Here is a 19431-nt window from a genome sequence, read left to right on the forward strand (position 1 = left end):
CTGCTCCAAGCGAATTCTCTTGTTGAAGCAGTTAGCCCCTTAATACGAATTTTCTGATCCGCTGTCATTCTCTCGCGCACACTGAGTGTCACTGCCTCCAAAACACTTGTCATTCTTTAATGGAAACAAAATAGTCATTGCAGCCAGAGCCACGGTGTCATCTCACAACCCCTTGCTGCGTTGGCAATAGTGGGATGACAGAGAGGCCCTCGGTAGGGGTAATTAAAATGTAAATATTGATATTTTATTATTTGAAATTACTTTCCAGTGCGGCATTTAATATCTCTCCATCTGTGCGGCTCTGTTTAGCGGTCACTTTACTGCAGCTAAGGGAGCCTGAGCAGCGGCTTTGATCCCCGTTATGTCAAAATGCTTGTTGCTGCTTAATTTTGATATCTAATTAAGTGGAAAAGTACAGTCCACACTGTAATCCATGGCATCTTAACCAGCTGCTTGGGTATATTTAGAATTAATCTCCACTATGGAATCATCCTAATGTATGCAATTAAGAGTCTGCCGATGGCTAATTAGGTGTATTAGAATCAGGCAGTGCTTTTTTTTTCCCTCCCTCTCTCCATTTTCCCCCCTTTCCTTTTGGACCATTGCCGACGTAAGAGTGTCTGCCTCCAGAGGTGTTCTTAATGCCACTCAAATCAAGTTAGGAGATGACACAAGTTCCTGATAGATTCATCTGTGTTTTCCTTGAGTCAACCTTGTGTGGGAGTCCCTAGGAATTCCTAGGGCTTATTGACAGGATCTCGGGGGCTGCCTGAGAAGCACTGCAGAGGACAGAGATGGCTGCATGGATAAAATCATTTTCCAGCAGACCAAAGCAGGAGGATGGGAGAAGGATTTGGGGGCTCTTGTTCACCTAAGGAGGGGAGAGGTAGCAGTTGCCTGTGCTGGGGTCCGTGTGCTCCAGCCCACTTTTGAGTGGAAGAGCTTCTCTGAGAATGGGTGCAAGAGGCTCAGGTTTGTACCCCACACATCCACGTTAAATACGGCAAGCAGACGTTCATGCTAAGGAAGGCTCTAACCCTCTGATGCTAAGGACTCTCGGGAGCTGTGCTGTCTCCTGATTTTCATTTTGTTTCCATTTTATTCAGCCAGTTATCCAAACTGAGGACCATCAAAGAGGACTAAGGCAGGGCCAGAGAGGAATTGAAGGGGTTGCTCCTATTGTCAGTGAGAAGATAGCTGGTCACCTCCCCCTGGAATCTATGCCAAGCCATAACGACTTAGCTGTGCCTCAGCCAGCAACACCAGCCATGAACTTGGGAGTAAATATTCGTGAACAGATCTTCATTAGTCACAGAGGAGATTGTGCCACAGCCAGACTCCAGAGTGAACCCTCAGAGGCAGAAATACAGAAAGGCTGTTTTTCCAGGATGTCTAGCATACAAATTAGGGCCAGATCCTTGAGGATCTATGCAGACGATCTCTCCTAGTATTTAAATTTGGAGCTGTGTGTCAGCATCCTGTAATTTCATGCCTACGACATGAGTCTCACAGACAGCTTGCTTCCTTTACATATCTGCATGGATACCTGTGATGCTTTGTTCTTAGAGGCCCCTGCTGCAGGTCCTCTAGCTCAAATTTATGCACAAGACCTCTTGTTTTATTTTTTAGATCTTTCTGTCTCTCCTCTCTTTCCTTCTAGGTCATATAACAGAGCACTATACAATGTCCGTTTCAGGAAAATCAAGGGGACACCTAACGGGGTTTCTCCCCTTTATTTTCCTGCTCTCTGTGTGGCAGTGGAAGGAACGGGAAGGTGGAGATGCTCAGGCATGAGCATCAACTCTCAGTACTTAGGGCCCTCGCTGGATTTGTGTCTATAGCAAGGAGGGGTTGAGATACATTTGAAAAGACTTGAAGCTATTTTATTTAAAAATAACGTAGGTGTTATGTGTGAGTTTCTCTCAGAGATCCCAACTCTTGCACATTTCAGTGAATATACACTTAATCAATTTTTTTTTTTAAATTTGTGACTGGTAGCTAAATGCCAGTTTTCAAGTTTGGAGTTGCACTCAGATGAAAGAAATGCCTCAGGCTCCCGCAATTCCTGTGTCTTTCTACGGCACCTATGAAGATGTGTGGCTTTCAGCCACGGGAGAACTATGACAAAGGGACTTATTTAACAAGATGCCGTGGTGTTCAGTGAGCTCCACAGGCTTCATTAGTCAGCAGAATGACGACCGCGCATGGGCTTCTTAGTTAATGTTTAATCCAAGAGCAGAAAGAGGCAGGGGGATTGTGATTGTAAACTTCTCTTTTTCCTCTAGTTTTCTCTTTTGCAACATCCAAATATATGAATATACAACCCTGTCTCCTCGGTCCCTATAGCTTATCCCCGATGTATCCAATGTGTCAAACATGCTTTTAGATTCTTAAGAGGAGAACAGCATTTGGGGCGCACGTAACAGAAACAAGGTGGCCGGGGCCAAAGTGCAGGTGTCCACACTATATATATATATAAAGTATACTTTTGGAATTAAAACAGTAGGAAAAAAACAAGTCTTGGAAATAATGAAGGCTTTTAAAAATTACCAATAATTTTCTGTTGTTGCTCTTGAAAATTAACCCTAAATTAGGGTTGGCTTGCTCTTTAATGATTCTAAAGAGTTTTCAAGGCATATCTAACTCTCACAGAAGTGTGACTAATGACGTGTTATATTATTAATTTATTGGTTAGTTGGCTAAAACTCTGAAAGACTATAGAAGCATTTTTTTTTCTGAAGAAACATATTTTTGACACTATATTTTACTTTAGCAAAATCCATTCATCATCTTGTATTTCTTAAATCCAAACTCATTTCTAATTATCTAAAATAATTAGTAAGAAATCAATGTTTATAACAAATTAATGTGAGCCTGTTGCTGACATGTTAAGGTTTGGGGTGTCCCTGCCTGATTTCCTCTAGTTCCCACCTGATCTCTTATAGACTTAGATTCTCCCTATTTTATTTTATAGACATTCCTGTAGGGCGTGTATGAAGTGATGTTTGTTTTTGCAAAGGAAGAAGTTGTTCTTCCAAGTTATTTCCTTCCTTCCTTCCTTCCTTCCTTCCTTCCTTCCTTCCTTCCTTCCTTCCTTCCTTCCTTCCCTCCCCCTCCCTTCCTTCCTTCCACCCCCTTCCTCCCCCCCCCCCCCCCCCCCGTGTGTGTGTGTGTGTGTGTGTGTGTGTGTGTGTGTAATTGTGTGCAGTGGTCATAAAAGGAGGCCAGCATCCTGCTCTATAACTGGTGTTTTATTCCTTTTGGATAAACTTCCTGTCTGAGCCTACAGCTTGCTGTTTTTCAACTTGCTGATCAGCAAGCCCCAGCAATCCTCCTGCCTCAGCACTGACCAGTACTAGGATTACAGGTGCACACACCATGCCCAGCTATTATGTCAGTGTTGAGGATTCAAACTCACCTCTTCACACTTGCACAGCAAGCATTCTTACCCATTGAACCCTCTCCTTGGTCTCTCAAAATGATTGTCTCAGGAAAGCTATACACCTTATCTTGATAACATAAAACCTGTCTAAATGTCATTTAAATTACACTAACACCTTGTTCAGCTGTAGTGGACAGGACAGGGCAGAAGTGACATCTTGGCTGGTAGCAAATGTCTGATTAACTGCTTTAAAGTGGGCAGGCTGCTCACTTTATACACGCTCTTCAGTGGGCTCCTGCACTATGGTAACACTTGTGGCTGGGTGAGCACCTGCACAGAGAAGCCCACGATTTTAACATGGACTAGAAGGCACACACCAGGTGTGCATCTTAATGCTGCCTTCTCTGTGTTGTTTTCAAATAGAAGAAAAGGATAATCACTGAAACCTAGTGTCCTGTGTTTTGATAGTGACTATTCCTTCCTTTTTTTTTTTTTTTTTTTTTTTTTTGGTTTTTCAAGACAGGGTTTCTCTGTGCAGCTTTGCGTCTTTCCTGGAACTCACTTGGTAGCCCAGGCTGGCCTCGAACTCACAAAGATCCACCTGCCTCTGCCTCCCGAGTGCTGGGATTAAAGGCGTGCACCACCACAGCCCGGCAACTATTCCTTCTTATCTGTCTACTTTCTCCTTCTCTTCCTCCCCCGCTTTGCCCTCCTCCTCCTCTCTTTTCCTCCTCTCTCTTTGAGTCATCACCATCAGAGAAGACTTAGTCATTTTTAGGAAGTAAGATAGGAAGAGTAAAGAGAGCCAGATGTTGAAAGAAATTCAGTATTATACCAGAAAATTTGAGGTTTGTCCTGCTGGAATTCTGTAAGCTAAGGGAACATTTTTAAAGGTCATTATTATTTATATTGTATTATCTTTTTGTAAACATACACAATAATGACTTTATGACCTTTCCATAGATCATTCTGCTTTGCCCACACTCACCCACTTATACCCCATCCCACTTCCACTGAACTCCTACTACCCCCAAAGAAAGCTTTTTTTTTTTAATTAGAGGAAGGCATATTTATAATTTGTATTTAAAAGATGCTTAAATAGCCATGGATAGGATCATATAGATGGAATCCAAAGAGAAAGTGGCAGTCAGCTAAAACTGGAGGCACTGGAGAACAGGCAGAAGAATGTGTACAGTCAAGCCTGGACTTCCCTCTTCTCTATGTATATTTTGACCCAGCCTTACATTAGTTAGGTCTTTTCTTCGCTGTGCTCCAATCTGCTTTCACCTAACTGTAAAGTTTTAGGAGATAAGGGCAGTATCACACTCATTTTCTATGCTCTAAAGTTCGGAGAATACTATAGTGCCTATATAGATGCCCCAAGTGTCAATGGGTATGAATTTCCTTACAGTAAAACCTCCAGAAACATAGTGGTACAGGGTTTACCATAGAAAGATTTCAGGGTCACCTCATGTTGCAGGTGAGGGCTAGAGGAGGTGTGGCATGTGCCTGAGTCTCATCAGCATCAAGGTGCTAGCTGTATCAGTGGGTCCTAGGTCCTTCTGTCCCCAGTGATCTTTGTCTTCCATGCTCACTGAACCCTAGCAGCTTTGGGCTTCATGAGCATAATTTCTGCTGCTCTTTTGAGTCTAAAAACTGTTGAAACTAGAAGAAGCACCAGCTAAATACTGTTGTGCATGGTCAGTTATTGAGTTCTTGGAGTCACTGTGCATAGACAAGCCTCTCCCACATGCCTGTCATCTAAGTTCCAGCTGACACCAATGATGTTTTTTGAGTGATTTAAGCCCTGTGTTATAGGTTACTTCTTTCCTTTGCTCTTGAATAGCTCACAAATTTGTTACAGCCAAAAGATGAGCTTCCTAGCCAGAGCTTCCTTGTTTGGGGGCAGGAAAGAAATAAAGATTGGGGACCAGGAAAGTAGCTAGCGTCTCCCTGTCTTAAAGGCAGTTTGCAACGTATTTGACACGTGATCTCTGAGAATTGTTTTGTTCTAAGTTTAGTTCCAAGGACTGGAGAAATAGCTACAGCCAGGTAAGGACTTGTGAAAGTTTCAGGCAGTGGCTCTCAACCTTACTGATGTGAGACCCTTTAATTCAGTTCTTCATGTTGTGGTGATCCCAAACCATAAAAGTATTGTGTTGCTACTTCATAACTGTAATTGTGCTACTGTCATGAATTATAACATGAATATCTGATATGCAGGATATCTGATAAGCAACAAACCCCATGGGGGTCGAGACCCACAGGTTGAGAACTGCTGACTATGGGCTTGCCTCTCTATGGTCTGGCTATCCAGAAGTGTTTAGGGAAAGGAAAGACTTCTAAAGAAAAGTTGTGTGATTCATAGAGAAATTCTGACTACAGCGTCACCTGCTCCATGGCAGCTCCTTTCTCAAAGCAGGCTGGCTAATGTTGGTAATCTACCCACTGTTGGCCGGGAGATAGTTCAGTCAGTGAAACGCTTGCTCCACAAGCTGAAGGCCTGAGATTGATCCCTAGAACCTATGTAAAATGTCATATATAGTTGTGTGAACATGTAATCCCATCACTAGGGAGGCAGAGAGGGAAGGGTTACCTGGGGTTCACAGGACAGCCAATGGAGCCCAGTTGGTAAAGATCCAGGTTCACTGAAATACTATGACTCAAAAAGTAAGAGAGCAGATGAGGAAGACACTACAGAGACCTCTAGCCTCCACATATATGTACCCATGTCTATACCTATGTGTGTGTGTGTGTGTATACATACATACATATATGTATGTATGTATACACACACACACACACAGCCAAGACCCAGATCTGTGCATTTTGTAACTCATAGAACAAGTGATAATGTCTGTCAATATGTGCAAAAAGCAACTGGCTTAACAACATGCACAGTCGTATCCACTCAGGGCCCTGCAGCTGAGCACGTAGTGGTAGCTAAGACTGAACCTCACTGGCACCGTTTCCTCTTCCCAAGTTCCCATGAATGCCAGCTTCACTTGTGCAGGAGTGAGAGAACTTGCCTGGGCTACATTCCCCAAACCAACTTGGCTTGTCAACTCAGTGAGTCACTATAGCCCAATAATGATTGTAGCATGATATGCTATCTGTTGAAAACAATGTCAGTTATTAGTGTGTGTGTGTGTGTGTGTGTGTGTGTGTGTGTGTGTGTGTGTGTGTGTAATAGAGAAAGTACAGTTCAAAACCCGTGAACAGGCAAATCAATGTCATGATTAGCTGATACTAACAAATATCCCGAGGATTTAAATGCTGGCTTTCTGTTTGAGCTAAGCAGCTGACGGGGACATGCCTAGCAGGGGTTAAAACCAAATCCTGCACTGCAGCCTATTTCTGTCAACACTCCATTCAGGAAATAAACATTTATGCTTTCTGAAATGAAAGTGTATTTTTGAAGACTAGCCGTCAGATATTTTTTGCCCTTCACACTTTCAAATGCTTAGCCTTTTTGTACCTCGACTGTAAAGTGCATCAGTTTGCCAGGCTGAAAAAAAAAAGTGCCCCTGACGAGTGCCTGTGGCACCACTGTCAACTCCCGAAGTTTCCAGCAGACATGGGCAAGAAGGTTGGCACAAAGCATGCTTTCTTCCAGTCTGCTACCTCAGGGGCACCCGCCTCTTGAGAAGCTTTTCAATCCTTCCAAGAGCTGCTGTTCTCCACTGTCGACTGGTGCATTTGGAGCATACTGGAGTGCAGATAAACACACAATTTAGCTGCGGGTCAGGCTAGAGAGTCCTTCCGCTGAGCAAAACGCCCCCGATCCAGGAAAGGGCACCAACTCCAGGACAGGCAGAGATGAAGAGAGATCAGACGTGCCGGCGGGATCCACGGAAGGGGCTGCAGCTGGCAACGAGAAAAATGGCTGGTGGTGTATTTTAAAAAGCTGTAATAGGGCTGCACATTAGAAACTATAAGCTGCCACACGCCAAAGATTAAGATCCGGGGAGGTGCAGCATGTGAACTTAAGGCACACTATGGCAAACCCCATTTTATTTCGCTTGGGAGAAAGGTATCTTGCCAAAGATAGCTACGTGTTATAGATGACAAGGACTCTACTTTGTAGCTGGGTAGCCATAAAACACCATTAAATGCCTGGTAAGAGCATGAACAAGTAATTATCATTTGGACACAGTATCTGTGAGCCAATAACACAATCATGTTTCTTGTTTTTTTTTGTTTTTAGAAAAAAAAAAAACCCTTAGAGTCAGCTTCATTATCACAGCATTTTCATTTAGGCTCATCATTTGGGTGTCTACGCTTTGCTCATGTCTCCTGATAAAGATATTTCCTCCATGTGTCTTTGTGGAAGGGTAATATAGCCAGCCCTCCTCAAGGGAGGGTGAAAAGAATTTTTTTTTTTTGAAAGCCAGGCCTGGTGGTGCATGTCAGTAATATTAGCATTCTGTGGACAGAAGCTGGAGGACCATCAGTGGGAGGCCAGCCTGAGCTATGTAGGATCATCAGTGGGAGGCTATGTAGCAAGTTCAAGGTGAACCTGGACCACACCTAATAAATAGATTGATAGACAGACAGACAGACAGATAGACAGACAGATAGATAGATAGATAAATGTTTTATGGAATGGAAATAAAATCTCGATTGCATATTGGGCCCCCTTTGGCCGGGGAGATGACTTGTTTTGCAGGAAATCTGAGTGCCACCCTGTGTTTGGGTGGGGGAAGTTCTTTAAGCCAATTTGTGGAATGCAGAGGTAAACGTGTAAAGGGACAAACTGTGAGACACTGATTTTCAAGGCCAAAGAGACGGAGGCCCTGATTGCCTTACTCCTTAAAGCATGGATTTGGATTTTTTTTCCTGATGCTTTTGTAAAAAAAAGCACACTGCTTTAACAAAGTAAGAAAAAAATACTTCAGGTGTTTAAAAAAAAAGGCACCTTTTCTTAACATGTCTTTCTTGTTATTTCGGAGTGAAATAAAAGGGAAAGAGTTAGGTTTGCAAGGTAGATGAGCACAGACACATGCACAGAGCCATCAATACAGAGGAAGCAAATTGCAGAATCAACCTTTAAAAATGAAATTTTATTGCTTTTGCTTAATTAAACCCCAAAGAAATGTGGCAGACATTGTTGTTGTTGAAAAAATGTTATTTGTAAATCACAGGGACAAAGGGGCCCCATGCAACTTTCAAGTTTCCGCACACGTAAATGTCGATAGTGAGCCTTCTCCATCATCAGCACTAAATTCACATTGATGCCTCTTTTCTTCTCTGTATTGATCCTTCCATGAGAACGTAGATTTGTATCTGTTAATTAATGCGTCCTGAAACAGCGTTTGTATTAATCAGGCAGATAAGAAAAATTGGATGGCTGCACCCCAGCGACAGCCGTAAAAGTGCTGGCCCTGATAAAATCGCGGATGGACCTCAATAAAAAAGTTCCTCCTTCCACTCAATAAACTAATCATCCTGCTTTTAATTATTCGGCAGAAAGATGTGTGGAGATTGGAGGATGTGTAAATCTATTTACTAACAGCAGTGTCTGGGAGGGAGGGCTGGGCTGTCTCAGGACGATGCTTCGGGCTACGAGGTCTCTCCATCTGCTGCGGCAACAAACCGCTGCTTAGGATTGTGAAAAGGAAGAATCAAACCAGGAAAATTAAAACAGATCTGTTCCTTCTGGCTCAGAAGTTTCCCAGTGATGATTCTTGTTGCTGCTGTTGGTGATGGAATTGTAAAAGAAAACCCCGTTAGTCTTTTTTTTTTCAGTTAGTCAGTGTGGGATGGGTGGTGGGGTGGAAAGAACAGTGAGTTTTGTTTGTTTTTGGTAGAACTTTATTTCCTTTGATAATTATTTTCCTCCACTGACTTCTTTAAAAATGCTGTCAGAATATATATATTCTGTGTCTGTGCTCATCTACCTTGCAAACCTAACTCTTTCCCTTTTATTTCACTCCAAAATAACAAGAAAGAAAGGTAAAGAAAAGGTGCCTTTAAAAATATATATATATATATATATATATAATACTAAATTTCACTGATTAAAAAATAAGGGGAAAAATATATGAAACTGACCAAACGAAGCCTTGCCAAATACCACATTAAGTGCCTTCATAATGAAAGAAATGCTATGTAGATCCCATCAGGAGAAGCAGAAGTAATCCCTTTGAAGATTTTATTAAGCATGTGTGGCACCAAGGGCAGTCCACTGGTTTTCTCAGTGGGTCAGGTAAACCTCTCCTTTTCTTTACTGTCATGTGGGACAGAACTGATTCCATGTGAATAAAAATGGGGCCAGCTGATGGTGAACAGGAGCCTGCAGAGGTTGGAGTACATGGATATTTATGATTGGGTCGTAATATCTAGGAAGGGCGTAAAAAGAGATTTCTTAAGTTGCATTAGTTACAATGATCTCCCTTCTATAGGCTTACTGCTAGAAGGGCCTTAAATCATGGTAGGCTGTACTCGGTAACCACGAGGCATGTCGTTAGCAAGGAAATATGTACTTTTCAGGTCTCTTGGGAACAGTCACCTGGTCTTCAGCTATTGTCACTGACACATCCTTTTCCAAGTACATTATATAACACACACATATACGTACATCCACTTGGACTTAGCGAAGCAGATCGAATTATCTTGAACAAGACTTTATTTTTATTCCTTAGTCATTTGTTGTTTGTTCCTCAAGAGTAGATGAGAGTTTACACAGTTTCTATGGATGCTTTCTAAAATTTCAGTGAAGGACTGAGCCAGATATTATTTCAGGTGAAAATAAGACACAACACTTTCCAACTGTATGTTGTGATTTTGCAGTTAGGGAGTTGCACTTTTTAAATTTCCCAAATGCAAAACAAGTTCATTGTCCTGCCTAAGATGAATGGCTGAGCCAGTGCCTGAGCCTAGCCAATATTTACATTTGGGCTCTGGCTTTCTGCCTGTCCTTCCCACCAGACACTTTTATGTCTATATTTAGATTTTTAAACAAATAGACTTTAATAATAAGAATGAATTGTAGCTTTTTTTTCTTTGACAAGGAGGCTGGTAAGCTAAGATTTCTCCTTCCTTTATATACTAGTTAGTGCTTAAAAGAGAAATCCACACTGATGTCAGCTGGGATAAGTGGCCAGCTGAGCATGCTCATTTAGTTTTAATTTATCACATGACTGTCATAAAGACACACTTCCAAGTTGTTGACTGTCATGCATTTTAATTTGTTTTCTTTCACGGTATGTGTGGGGATTATTTTTGCCTTCATCCTCCTCATAAATATTAGTTTTTAAAAACTAGGAAGTTGAAGTTAACTGAAAATCTTACCTCCTTTAATGTTGGAAATAGAGCAGAAAGATGCATGGTGCTTTCTCTGCAAATAAAGGAAAGAAAACCATAAGTCTATCATGTTCCCCTGTCTGGGTTTCTGATTCTACCATAGCACCATCCAATAGAAGCCAGCTTGTGACTTCGACTTTGGGTTCACAATATGATACTAGGGTGGGGAGAGTTAATAACTTCTAATCAGAGCACAGCATGATTTTGAGCCCTGAGACACAGGTTGCCCACCCCAGGAAGCTCAGGTTGCATTATGAAATTGTGGCTTTCGAGTAACTTGATCCACCTGTCTTTCCATGCAGGCTTCTCTACACTGTCCCTGGCGGATCAGATGAGCCTTCTCCAAAGTGCATGGATGGAAATCTTGATCCTTGGTGTTGTGTACCGATCCCTTTCGTTTGAGGATGAACTTGTCTATGCAGATGATTATATAATGGATGAAGACCAGTCCAAATTAGCAGGCCTTCTTGACCTAAATAATGCTATCCTGCAGCTGGTGAAGAAATACAAGAGCATGAAGCTGGAGAAAGAAGAATTCGTCACCCTCAAAGCGATAGCTCTTGCTAATTCAGGTTGGCATATTGATGTGGTCATTGTTGCACTGTTAATGCCGTCCTTTTTACCCCTTTTTGTGCTTTCTTGGGGATTTGTGAGGCCTAGTTTGTAAATTATCCATGAGTCAGCAAAATTATAATCAGCGTAGCTTTCCAGAGAAAAGTTAGAAAGAAAAATAAACTTAAAGGAAGCAGTTTTCATTTTATTTCCTCTTATAAGCTGTGACACTTTTAGCACCCCATGCATTTACTAATTTGGACCATAGCTAAGCAGACAGTCTTGAGGGACTCACACAAATGGGCACTCTTGGGACAAAATTAGCTCCATTGTTGTTTCTGTGAGAGTCAACGCCTGTGAGTTATGGGGAAACACTTCCCACCTCTCCTCTCAAAAAGGCCAATTTTGCAGTTGAGAAAAATACATGCCACGTTGCCTCTTGGTTTTGTTATGAACGAACGCCCTGTGGCTTATAGTCTGGAGTCCTGTAGACATCAAATTCTGTTGATAGTGCCATGTGCAGCAAGGGTTAAGAATTATAGAAATAGATTTGCCTTGCATCTGAACAGGAGCATGCTAAAATAGGGGCAAATTCTGGTAAGTAAAAAAAAAAAAAAAATCACTGCTACTTTCTTGTTTTCCCGTTGTACCTTCCCTAACACTAGGTTGTCTCTTTTCACATTTGCATAAAGTTCAGGATAGATCCCTCCTAATGACGGACCGATCTTCAGATACCTGCCTGTCAATAAGGGCTCTCAAGCCTTGTACCATTGGCAGTCACACCCTGCTCTTTCCAGCTGCTTTTGTTTTGACCCTATCTTTGAACTTTATCTTGGTTGCTGGCCAGTAGTTTTCCCTTTAATTACAAGAAGGAAACTGTCAATAAAATCTGTTAAATGGGATGCAATGAGCGGCTTGAATGGGCGGACGGCTATTTGTTCAAATTCTGCAGTATTCAAGATATTGACAGTTTGTTTTCTGGGGCCATATGTGACGATCAATCTCAGGCTGGGCTCAGCCGCGCTGAAAAATGAAAAACCAGATTGCTTTTGCTTACTTGTGGATGACGACTTTGTGATTTGGCGCGGTCTGGGCAAGATGAGATCTTCTGCCCAAATTGCCCCCATGAGAGCTAGGGATGCGTGACTGTTTTTAGAAATAATTTTTAATTGATTTTGTAATTAACAGTTCATCTACAATATTGATGCTTGAATCCTTGGACTGATAGAAGGGAAATTGTTTTCAACAATGAAGTTGTACCTTCCTATTTGTCTTCATAATGGGCGTTAGCATTTCACAGTTTTAATTGTGAATCTAACCCAGTCCTTGCCACACCATTCACCCCATTTCCCCTCCCTCTCCTGTGAAACTTAAAATATGATTTCTCGTGACAAATGACCTTGTTTGTACAAACTCTTGAGAAACCCTTGCCCTGCACTCTGGGGGGTTCAAGTAGGATATGAGATGGAAGTTTTCTAAGAATTTGTTTGTTTGTTTAACTTCCACCTAGAGCAGCTCACCAAACTGGATGAAAGATTTCACAGTCCTGGCTTTGCAAAGGATTTTTATTTGATAATCATAAAAAATAATTCTAACTAAAACCTCTTATGCACTTCATTGTTTTTAAGACAGAGTAAGCATGTTTTATATTCTTTTATGTTCCCAATTGATTTTGTAAATTGTTGGTTAATTGTAAATTCTGAGCAATGCTAAAACTTTGTCATGAAAGTCACTAAAAGTTGACATTTGGAGATGTTCCAGGCATAATTTATGGCTAAGCATTCTAATTTAGACTCCTTCAGTTCCTTAGTAAAAGTTGAACCATTGGTACTGTTGAAACGTGGATGCTCCAGTCCTGTTTTCTGCTCCCAGCCCGGGAAGGAACCTGCATTGCTGTGGTCACACGTGGCTAGAAGTCCTGTTTTAACGGACCCATTAGATTCTCGTATTAAAGCTAGGCATTGTTAAGACATTTCCTGCCTCACCAGTCCTGCTTGCTGAGTAGCATGGCTTTGTAGAGTGTTTCTGCACCAGGTCATCCCAACATCTGTTTCGCTTCTTGATACCAAGAAAAATTAATTGCATCTAGTTCCAAGTCGTAGCCTTTTAGTTTGGGGGGCAATATTCAGAAAATTATTTTCTTTTAGACTTTGGATATAAGGTTATTTTGTTCCATTTGTTTTTTTGGAGGATAGAAACAAATTTGTAGATTTAGTCATTTGGATCCAACATGAGTTTCTTAAATGCTATTAGAAACATCTCTGTGAGAGCATCTGTGTGCATACATCCCTGTGAACACATGCTGATGCTTTGCATAGTCATGCTAGAAAATGCCCAGTTTTTCTTTTAGTACTCAGGGATTTTAGATTAACATAAATGAATCCTTATATAAAAATTAATGTTATTTAGTAGAGACCTATGTGACCTTTTCCTGCATGGCTGTAGATGTTAACAGATATCTCAGTTATCTATCTTGTCTTATTTTAAACATCTGCTTTTATTCAATAGTCATGAATATTGTGCTTCTGCTTGGCAAGTGGACAGTTGGATTCCTGATAAGGGCTGCCATGCTTTTTAGTGGGCTCATTTAATTCAGGAATAAATATGAATAAAATTAAGTGCTTTCTTTTTACTGCTGTGGAATACTTATAGAATAAACACCTACTGATAGAACACTATAAATACTATTTTGGTCATCAGCTTAAATTCTGGAGTAATTTTAGGAACTTGTAACTGAGGTAATAACTCAGGACAAATTGACTTGTGTACACAACTGTAGACTTTCTAATGACAGAATTCTGTGACTTCTTTAGGTTGTTGGAACAGGGCAGGACCTTATTTAATTAGGATATTTGAACCCTCATGGAAGTTTGGCTTAGTATCTTTCAAACCATTTTTATTATCATCCCCTTAGGGGAAATTTTTGATAAGATTTTCCTTATAACTTACTAGTTAAATAGCAATACCACAAATATGTATTTGTTTATGTAGCATATATTTGTGAATTTTTTGTCTAAGGGGAATTGTTTCCTATGCTGTAAGCCTGTCTTTCCTCTATTTGGAGAACAAGGTTTAGGCAAGTAAGTAGTTTCTTTTCTTCCTCCCTCCCTCCCTCCCTCCCTCCCTCCCTCCCTCCCTCCCTCCCTCCCTTCCTTCCTTTCTTTCTTTTCCAGAACATGTTTAAAGAATAGAGTCTTCTCGTATAATACATCCCAACCCAACCATAGTTTCTCTCCCTCCTCTCCTTCTCTACTTCCTGCCTCTTCTCTCTCCCAGATCCACTCCTCAGTTTCCTCTTCTGAAAAGAGCAGGTTTCCAAGAGTCAACAGTGAAACAAGACAAAACAAGATACAATAAGTCAAGGCAAAAGCTCTCTTCTTGAGGCTGGACAGGCACCCAACAGGAGGAAAAGAGTACCAGAGCAGGCAAAAGAGTCAGAGATACACTGTGTCCCCTCCTTAGAAGTTCCACAAAAACACCAAGCTGACAGCTGAAACACATATGCAGAGCACCTGATGCAGCCCCGGGCAGGCCCCATGCTTGCCTGTGAACCCACATGAGCCCTGCTTAGTTGATTCGGTGAGGCATGTTCTCCCGGTGTCCTCCATCCCCACTGACTCCTGCAAACTTCCCTCCCCTCTCCCTCGGGGTTCCTCCATCTCCAAGGAGAGAGACCCTGAACTGTAAAGTCAGGTAGGCAGAGTAAACAGTGTTCAGGGTCACTGAGTGACATAAATATTTGAAACCAGTTATATAAAGGTGGTGAGTGTTTTTGGTATGGGGGACATTGACAGAGACTGTATTCTGAAGCTTGAAGATAGATGTATAGCATCTCCGTGGAGCTAAAGAATGAGAACATATGTCACTAACAAAATCCTTTTCAATCTACAGGACCTACTGGGTTCTTAGATCATTTAAAAAATTTGCCTCTATTTCTATGATGTTCTGGAGATGGCTTTTAGTAACTTGCTGGCCAAGAGGTGATATTCATCTATGTATCTAAGTATCTATGTATCTATGTATGTATCTATCTATCTATCTATCTATCTATCTATGTATCTATCTATCTATCTATCAATCATCTATCTATCTATCTATCTATCTATCTATCTATCTATCTATCTTTCTATCTATCTATCTGTTTTGGAGAACCTTACTGTAGCCACCTCTTTTTTTTTTTAAACTTCTCTTGGGGACTCTCAAAATGTGCCTATGAAGGAGACACATTTACCTGAGATAAACTGATGAAGACTTGTAGTAACTATGAGACAGAATGTTGGACATTTTTTCTGCTCTCAATCTATTGTTTTTATCTCACAAATAACCATGCACTGTGTTTTAGATATCTCAGTACAGAAGACTTGGGCCATTCCAATTTCACCTCTAGAAACCTAAATTGATGGCTTTAATTTACTTTAGAATTGATGCTTACTTTTTTTTTATTTTCCTGTCTTCTGATAATTATAACACAGTTGTCCCTTGGTGTCTGTGAGGGAGTAATTATAGATTTTTTCTTTAAGCATAGTTACAAACCCTGAATATTTTTAAAAATGGCATAATATTTTTTATGACCTACACTTGCTTGTTTTAGCAACTTATCTCTAGATTATTTATAATATGTGGTGCCAAGTGAATTCAGGTAAATGGTTGACATACTGTATTGTGTAGGGAACAATGACAAGGGAGAGCTCTATATATGTTCAGTACAGACATAATTTTTATCTTCTAAAATATATCTGTGCTCTTTTCTCTAGGCATCACAATTCCAAAATCAGTTTCATCAAGTGTACTACAAAGATATGGACAGAGCCCAGCTCCCTCTGGTAGCCCCAGAGAAGAATCTCTTTACTTGACTTCTCTAGTATTCAAGTCACATTCTATAATGTATCCACCCATCTATCCTTCCATCTATCTTTTCATTTTTATCTTATACTCCTGAGACAGTATCCTACCAGGTCATTGAGACTAGCCTTGAACTCCAGATCCCCAAATCTGTGAAGTCAGACATGGCCAATGTGCCAGGCCCTTCGTCCATAATGAAAGCCAGTGAAGTAGAAGTTAGCCTTCAAGACACTGCTGTCCTCTCTCTGTTTTGATGTTATTGGCCTGGATAGTCCAAGATAATCTCCCATATGAAGATTCTATCTTAATCACATGCAAAGTTCCCTTTGCCCTATGAGGTGATATTCATGGGTTCTAGGACGCAGGACTTGGACATCCTTGAAACCAATTTTCAGTCTAACACAATGAATATATAAGCAAGGTCGAAAAATAAGACTGCAAAGTACCCAGGAACCCTTCCAGTTGTCTTGTTCCAGCCTGAACCCTCTCTCTTTCCTCCAGAGTAGCTGCTTTTAGAAAATGAGGTGCTAAATATAAACTATTGATTCAAATAGATGCACTGGATTCTATGAATGTAGCAGATGTAGATGTAGCGGAAAAGTTAACTCTCTCCTAAAGAGTAACCCCATGTTGTCCTGGCTTTTATTGCTACCACTTTCTTGTGTTTGTTATTAAATTGTTTATGCTTAGTGACTGTAGTTGAGTCTAGCTCATTTATCTAAAAAAATCTTATGGATGGATTTTGAAGTCTAAATGTACAACCCTAGTCTAAATGTTCCCCATTTCTTTCCATTTTCTTTAGTCTGTTGTAAAAACTAGAACACCTGCCCTGCAGAGTTCCCCACAGCCTAGATGCTATAAGCTCTTTGTTGTTTCTTTGTCCTTTGCAGTTTTTGTACACCATGCTCAGGTCCTTGCCCTGTAGCATCGGGCAATGCCCAGTGGCCTCTCTGTGATGTCAGAACTGAGGACGCTGATGACTCAAATCCATAAATCATTGGAGACTGCAGAGTATTGACTGTGGTTTCAACTTCCTTTTTTCATTCAGTCATGATATATGGGAATATGTATTTCTTTAGTTATCAGGAATATAGTTTATAGACAAAAGCAGAAGAGAAACTTGATTCATTCTCTTTGCTTTCCAGTTTTCAAAATTTTAAAAAGTATCCTTTAAAATGTCATTATAAATATAAGTATTCATGCATATTTAATAGATATCAATCAATTGCAAATATTATCTTTACTGAAGCTAAGGGTTGTTCCAATTTAGTCAGTGGTCAATTTCTAGAAGTTTCTTCAATGACCTGGTGGTTTAAGATGATGCTCATGCTATTTGGTATGACAAGGTATTCTAAACTCATTTCAAACCAGGGGCCAGAACAGGGTACAGCAACCTGGGGAAGTATTAGGAACACCCACATGTAACTCTAACGTTGTTTGGGGAGAATCTTGGGAACAACCTTGCCACTGATTTGTGTTACAATGGCACTTATGTTGGCTTGTCTTCCCAGTTACTGTGCTGTGACTAAGACATATGATCACTGCTTTTCATTCTTTTAATTTTGAGGGGACAGCCATCTTGTCAATCAAGAGCCCATTTGCCCTATAGTTAACCAGGGTTCCAGGACAACAGCTAATTGATAACCATGGGGTCACTCTAGAACACCTTATCTAGTATGCCTAGAAAATTTGAAACATAAGTTCTCTTTTAAGATAAGATAATCTATGTTGGAAGTTTATAAACACCAAACAAAGTGACCAGTTCTGTTAACACACAATAGATTACTGGGCATTCTGGTTCATGCTACATTCTAGACTTGAGCATAACTATATACTTCTGATATTCAGTTCTAGCTCAGAGAAAATCTGGGTACTGAGACATCATTAGTGAGAATGAGCTATAGGCAGGAAGTCAATTCTTAGATTGGACTCTGACCCTCTGAGTACCTGTGCCCACCCAGTTATAGAAAAGGCCAATGCTTTCCTATAGCTAATCAAATAAAACTAAAGTCTTTGGTGATGGCCAGAAGAGACATTGAATGCTGCAACCATTGAAATAAATGTATTTATCCCTGTTCTCAAAGTCAAAGAGTGGAACAACACCTTTCCTCATGGCCCCATTTACAGAGTAAGCTGTTATAAATTACAAAATTGGAACTGGAAAGGTGGATCAGAGATCAAGAGCACTGGTTGTCCACCAAAGGACCCAGGTTTGATACCCAACACCCACATAGCAGTTCACAACTGCCAGTCACTTGAATCTCAGGGAATATGATACCCTCTTCTGGCCTCTGCAGGCACTGCACACACATGGTACACACGCAGGCAAAACATCCATATACATTAAATAAATAAATTTAAAACATAATAAAAGCATTCTATATGGATAACTATTAGCATAATTATTAAGGGTTAAAACATCACATAAGTAATAGTATATGTCTTATTTGAACATTGGTTGTACTTTGAAAACTTAATTCTTTTTAATAGCATACACATACATACTACACACACACATACATATACATATATATATACACACATACATATACATATATATATACATACATACATACATATGTATATATATATATATATATTGTGTATATTAATCATCTTTTTCACTAGTCCTGAACCAAGATTTAGTAGAAAGTTGTGTATCCAGCCCCAGTACTTTTTTTTTTAATTTTAATTTTTTTTTGTTTTGTTTTCCAAGACAGGGTTTCTCTACACAGCCTTGGCTATCCTGAAACTCCCTGTGTAGACCAGACTGGCCTCAGACTCACAGAGATCAGGCTGCCTCTGCCTCCTAAGTGCTGGGCTGAAGGGTGTGCACCACGACCACTCGTCTCAGTACCATGCTGTTGAGTGAGTGCTTGTGGACTTGGGCCCAGGTACCCAAGTTCCTTACCAGCTGACCTGGTGCTCTTCCTGTGCAGCCTCACCCTGTCCAGTTTGCTCAGGAGCTGATGATCCCGGGTGCTACGTTTACCTTGTTCCCATTCGTTCTGACTCTGGGACCTGTTGCCCTGGAAATGTACTTGAAAAGAAACCAGTACCAACAACCAAAGGCAAACAATAAGGGAATGGCACTTCTCCTGCGCCTGGCATCTGCATGTCAGCCCAGCCCAATGAAAAGAGCAGATTAAAGTTACAGAACCAGCACTTGAACTAGGGCCCCTAATGGAGATGAATATTTCCTTCAGCAGTCTGCCAGCTGAATCATGGTCTAATTAAATAGTTCAGATTTAGTGAGTTTGCATTTAAAGTATTAGCAGATCTGAGAATGAGTAAAGCTAAAATGAGTTAGAATCTTTTCTGTAAATGGGAAGTTAAATTATCATAGTAAT

General features: G+C 40.7%; 1 protein-coding gene across 27 annotated transcripts in view; it reads left to right on the top strand.

Annotated features, from left to right (window-relative positions):
• Esrrg (estrogen related receptor gamma) overlaps positions 1–19431 on the top strand; it is a 630688-nt gene that overhangs the window by 604620 nt on the left and 6637 nt on the right. For all 27 annotated transcript variants that reach the window (XM_076548161.1, XM_076548174.1, XM_076548169.1 and 24 more), the window contains one exon: positions 10990–11259. In XM_076548161.1, coding sequence (XP_076404276.1) covers positions 10990–11259 — 270 coding nt within the window. The remainder of the gene's footprint in view (positions 1–10989; positions 11260–19431) is intronic.

Source organism: Peromyscus maniculatus, chromosome 11 (assembly GCF_049852395.1).
Source record: "Peromyscus maniculatus bairdii isolate BWxNUB_F1_BW_parent chromosome 11, HU_Pman_BW_mat_3.1, whole genome shotgun sequence".
NCBI lineage: Eukaryota > Metazoa > Chordata > Mammalia > Rodentia > Cricetidae > Peromyscus > Peromyscus maniculatus.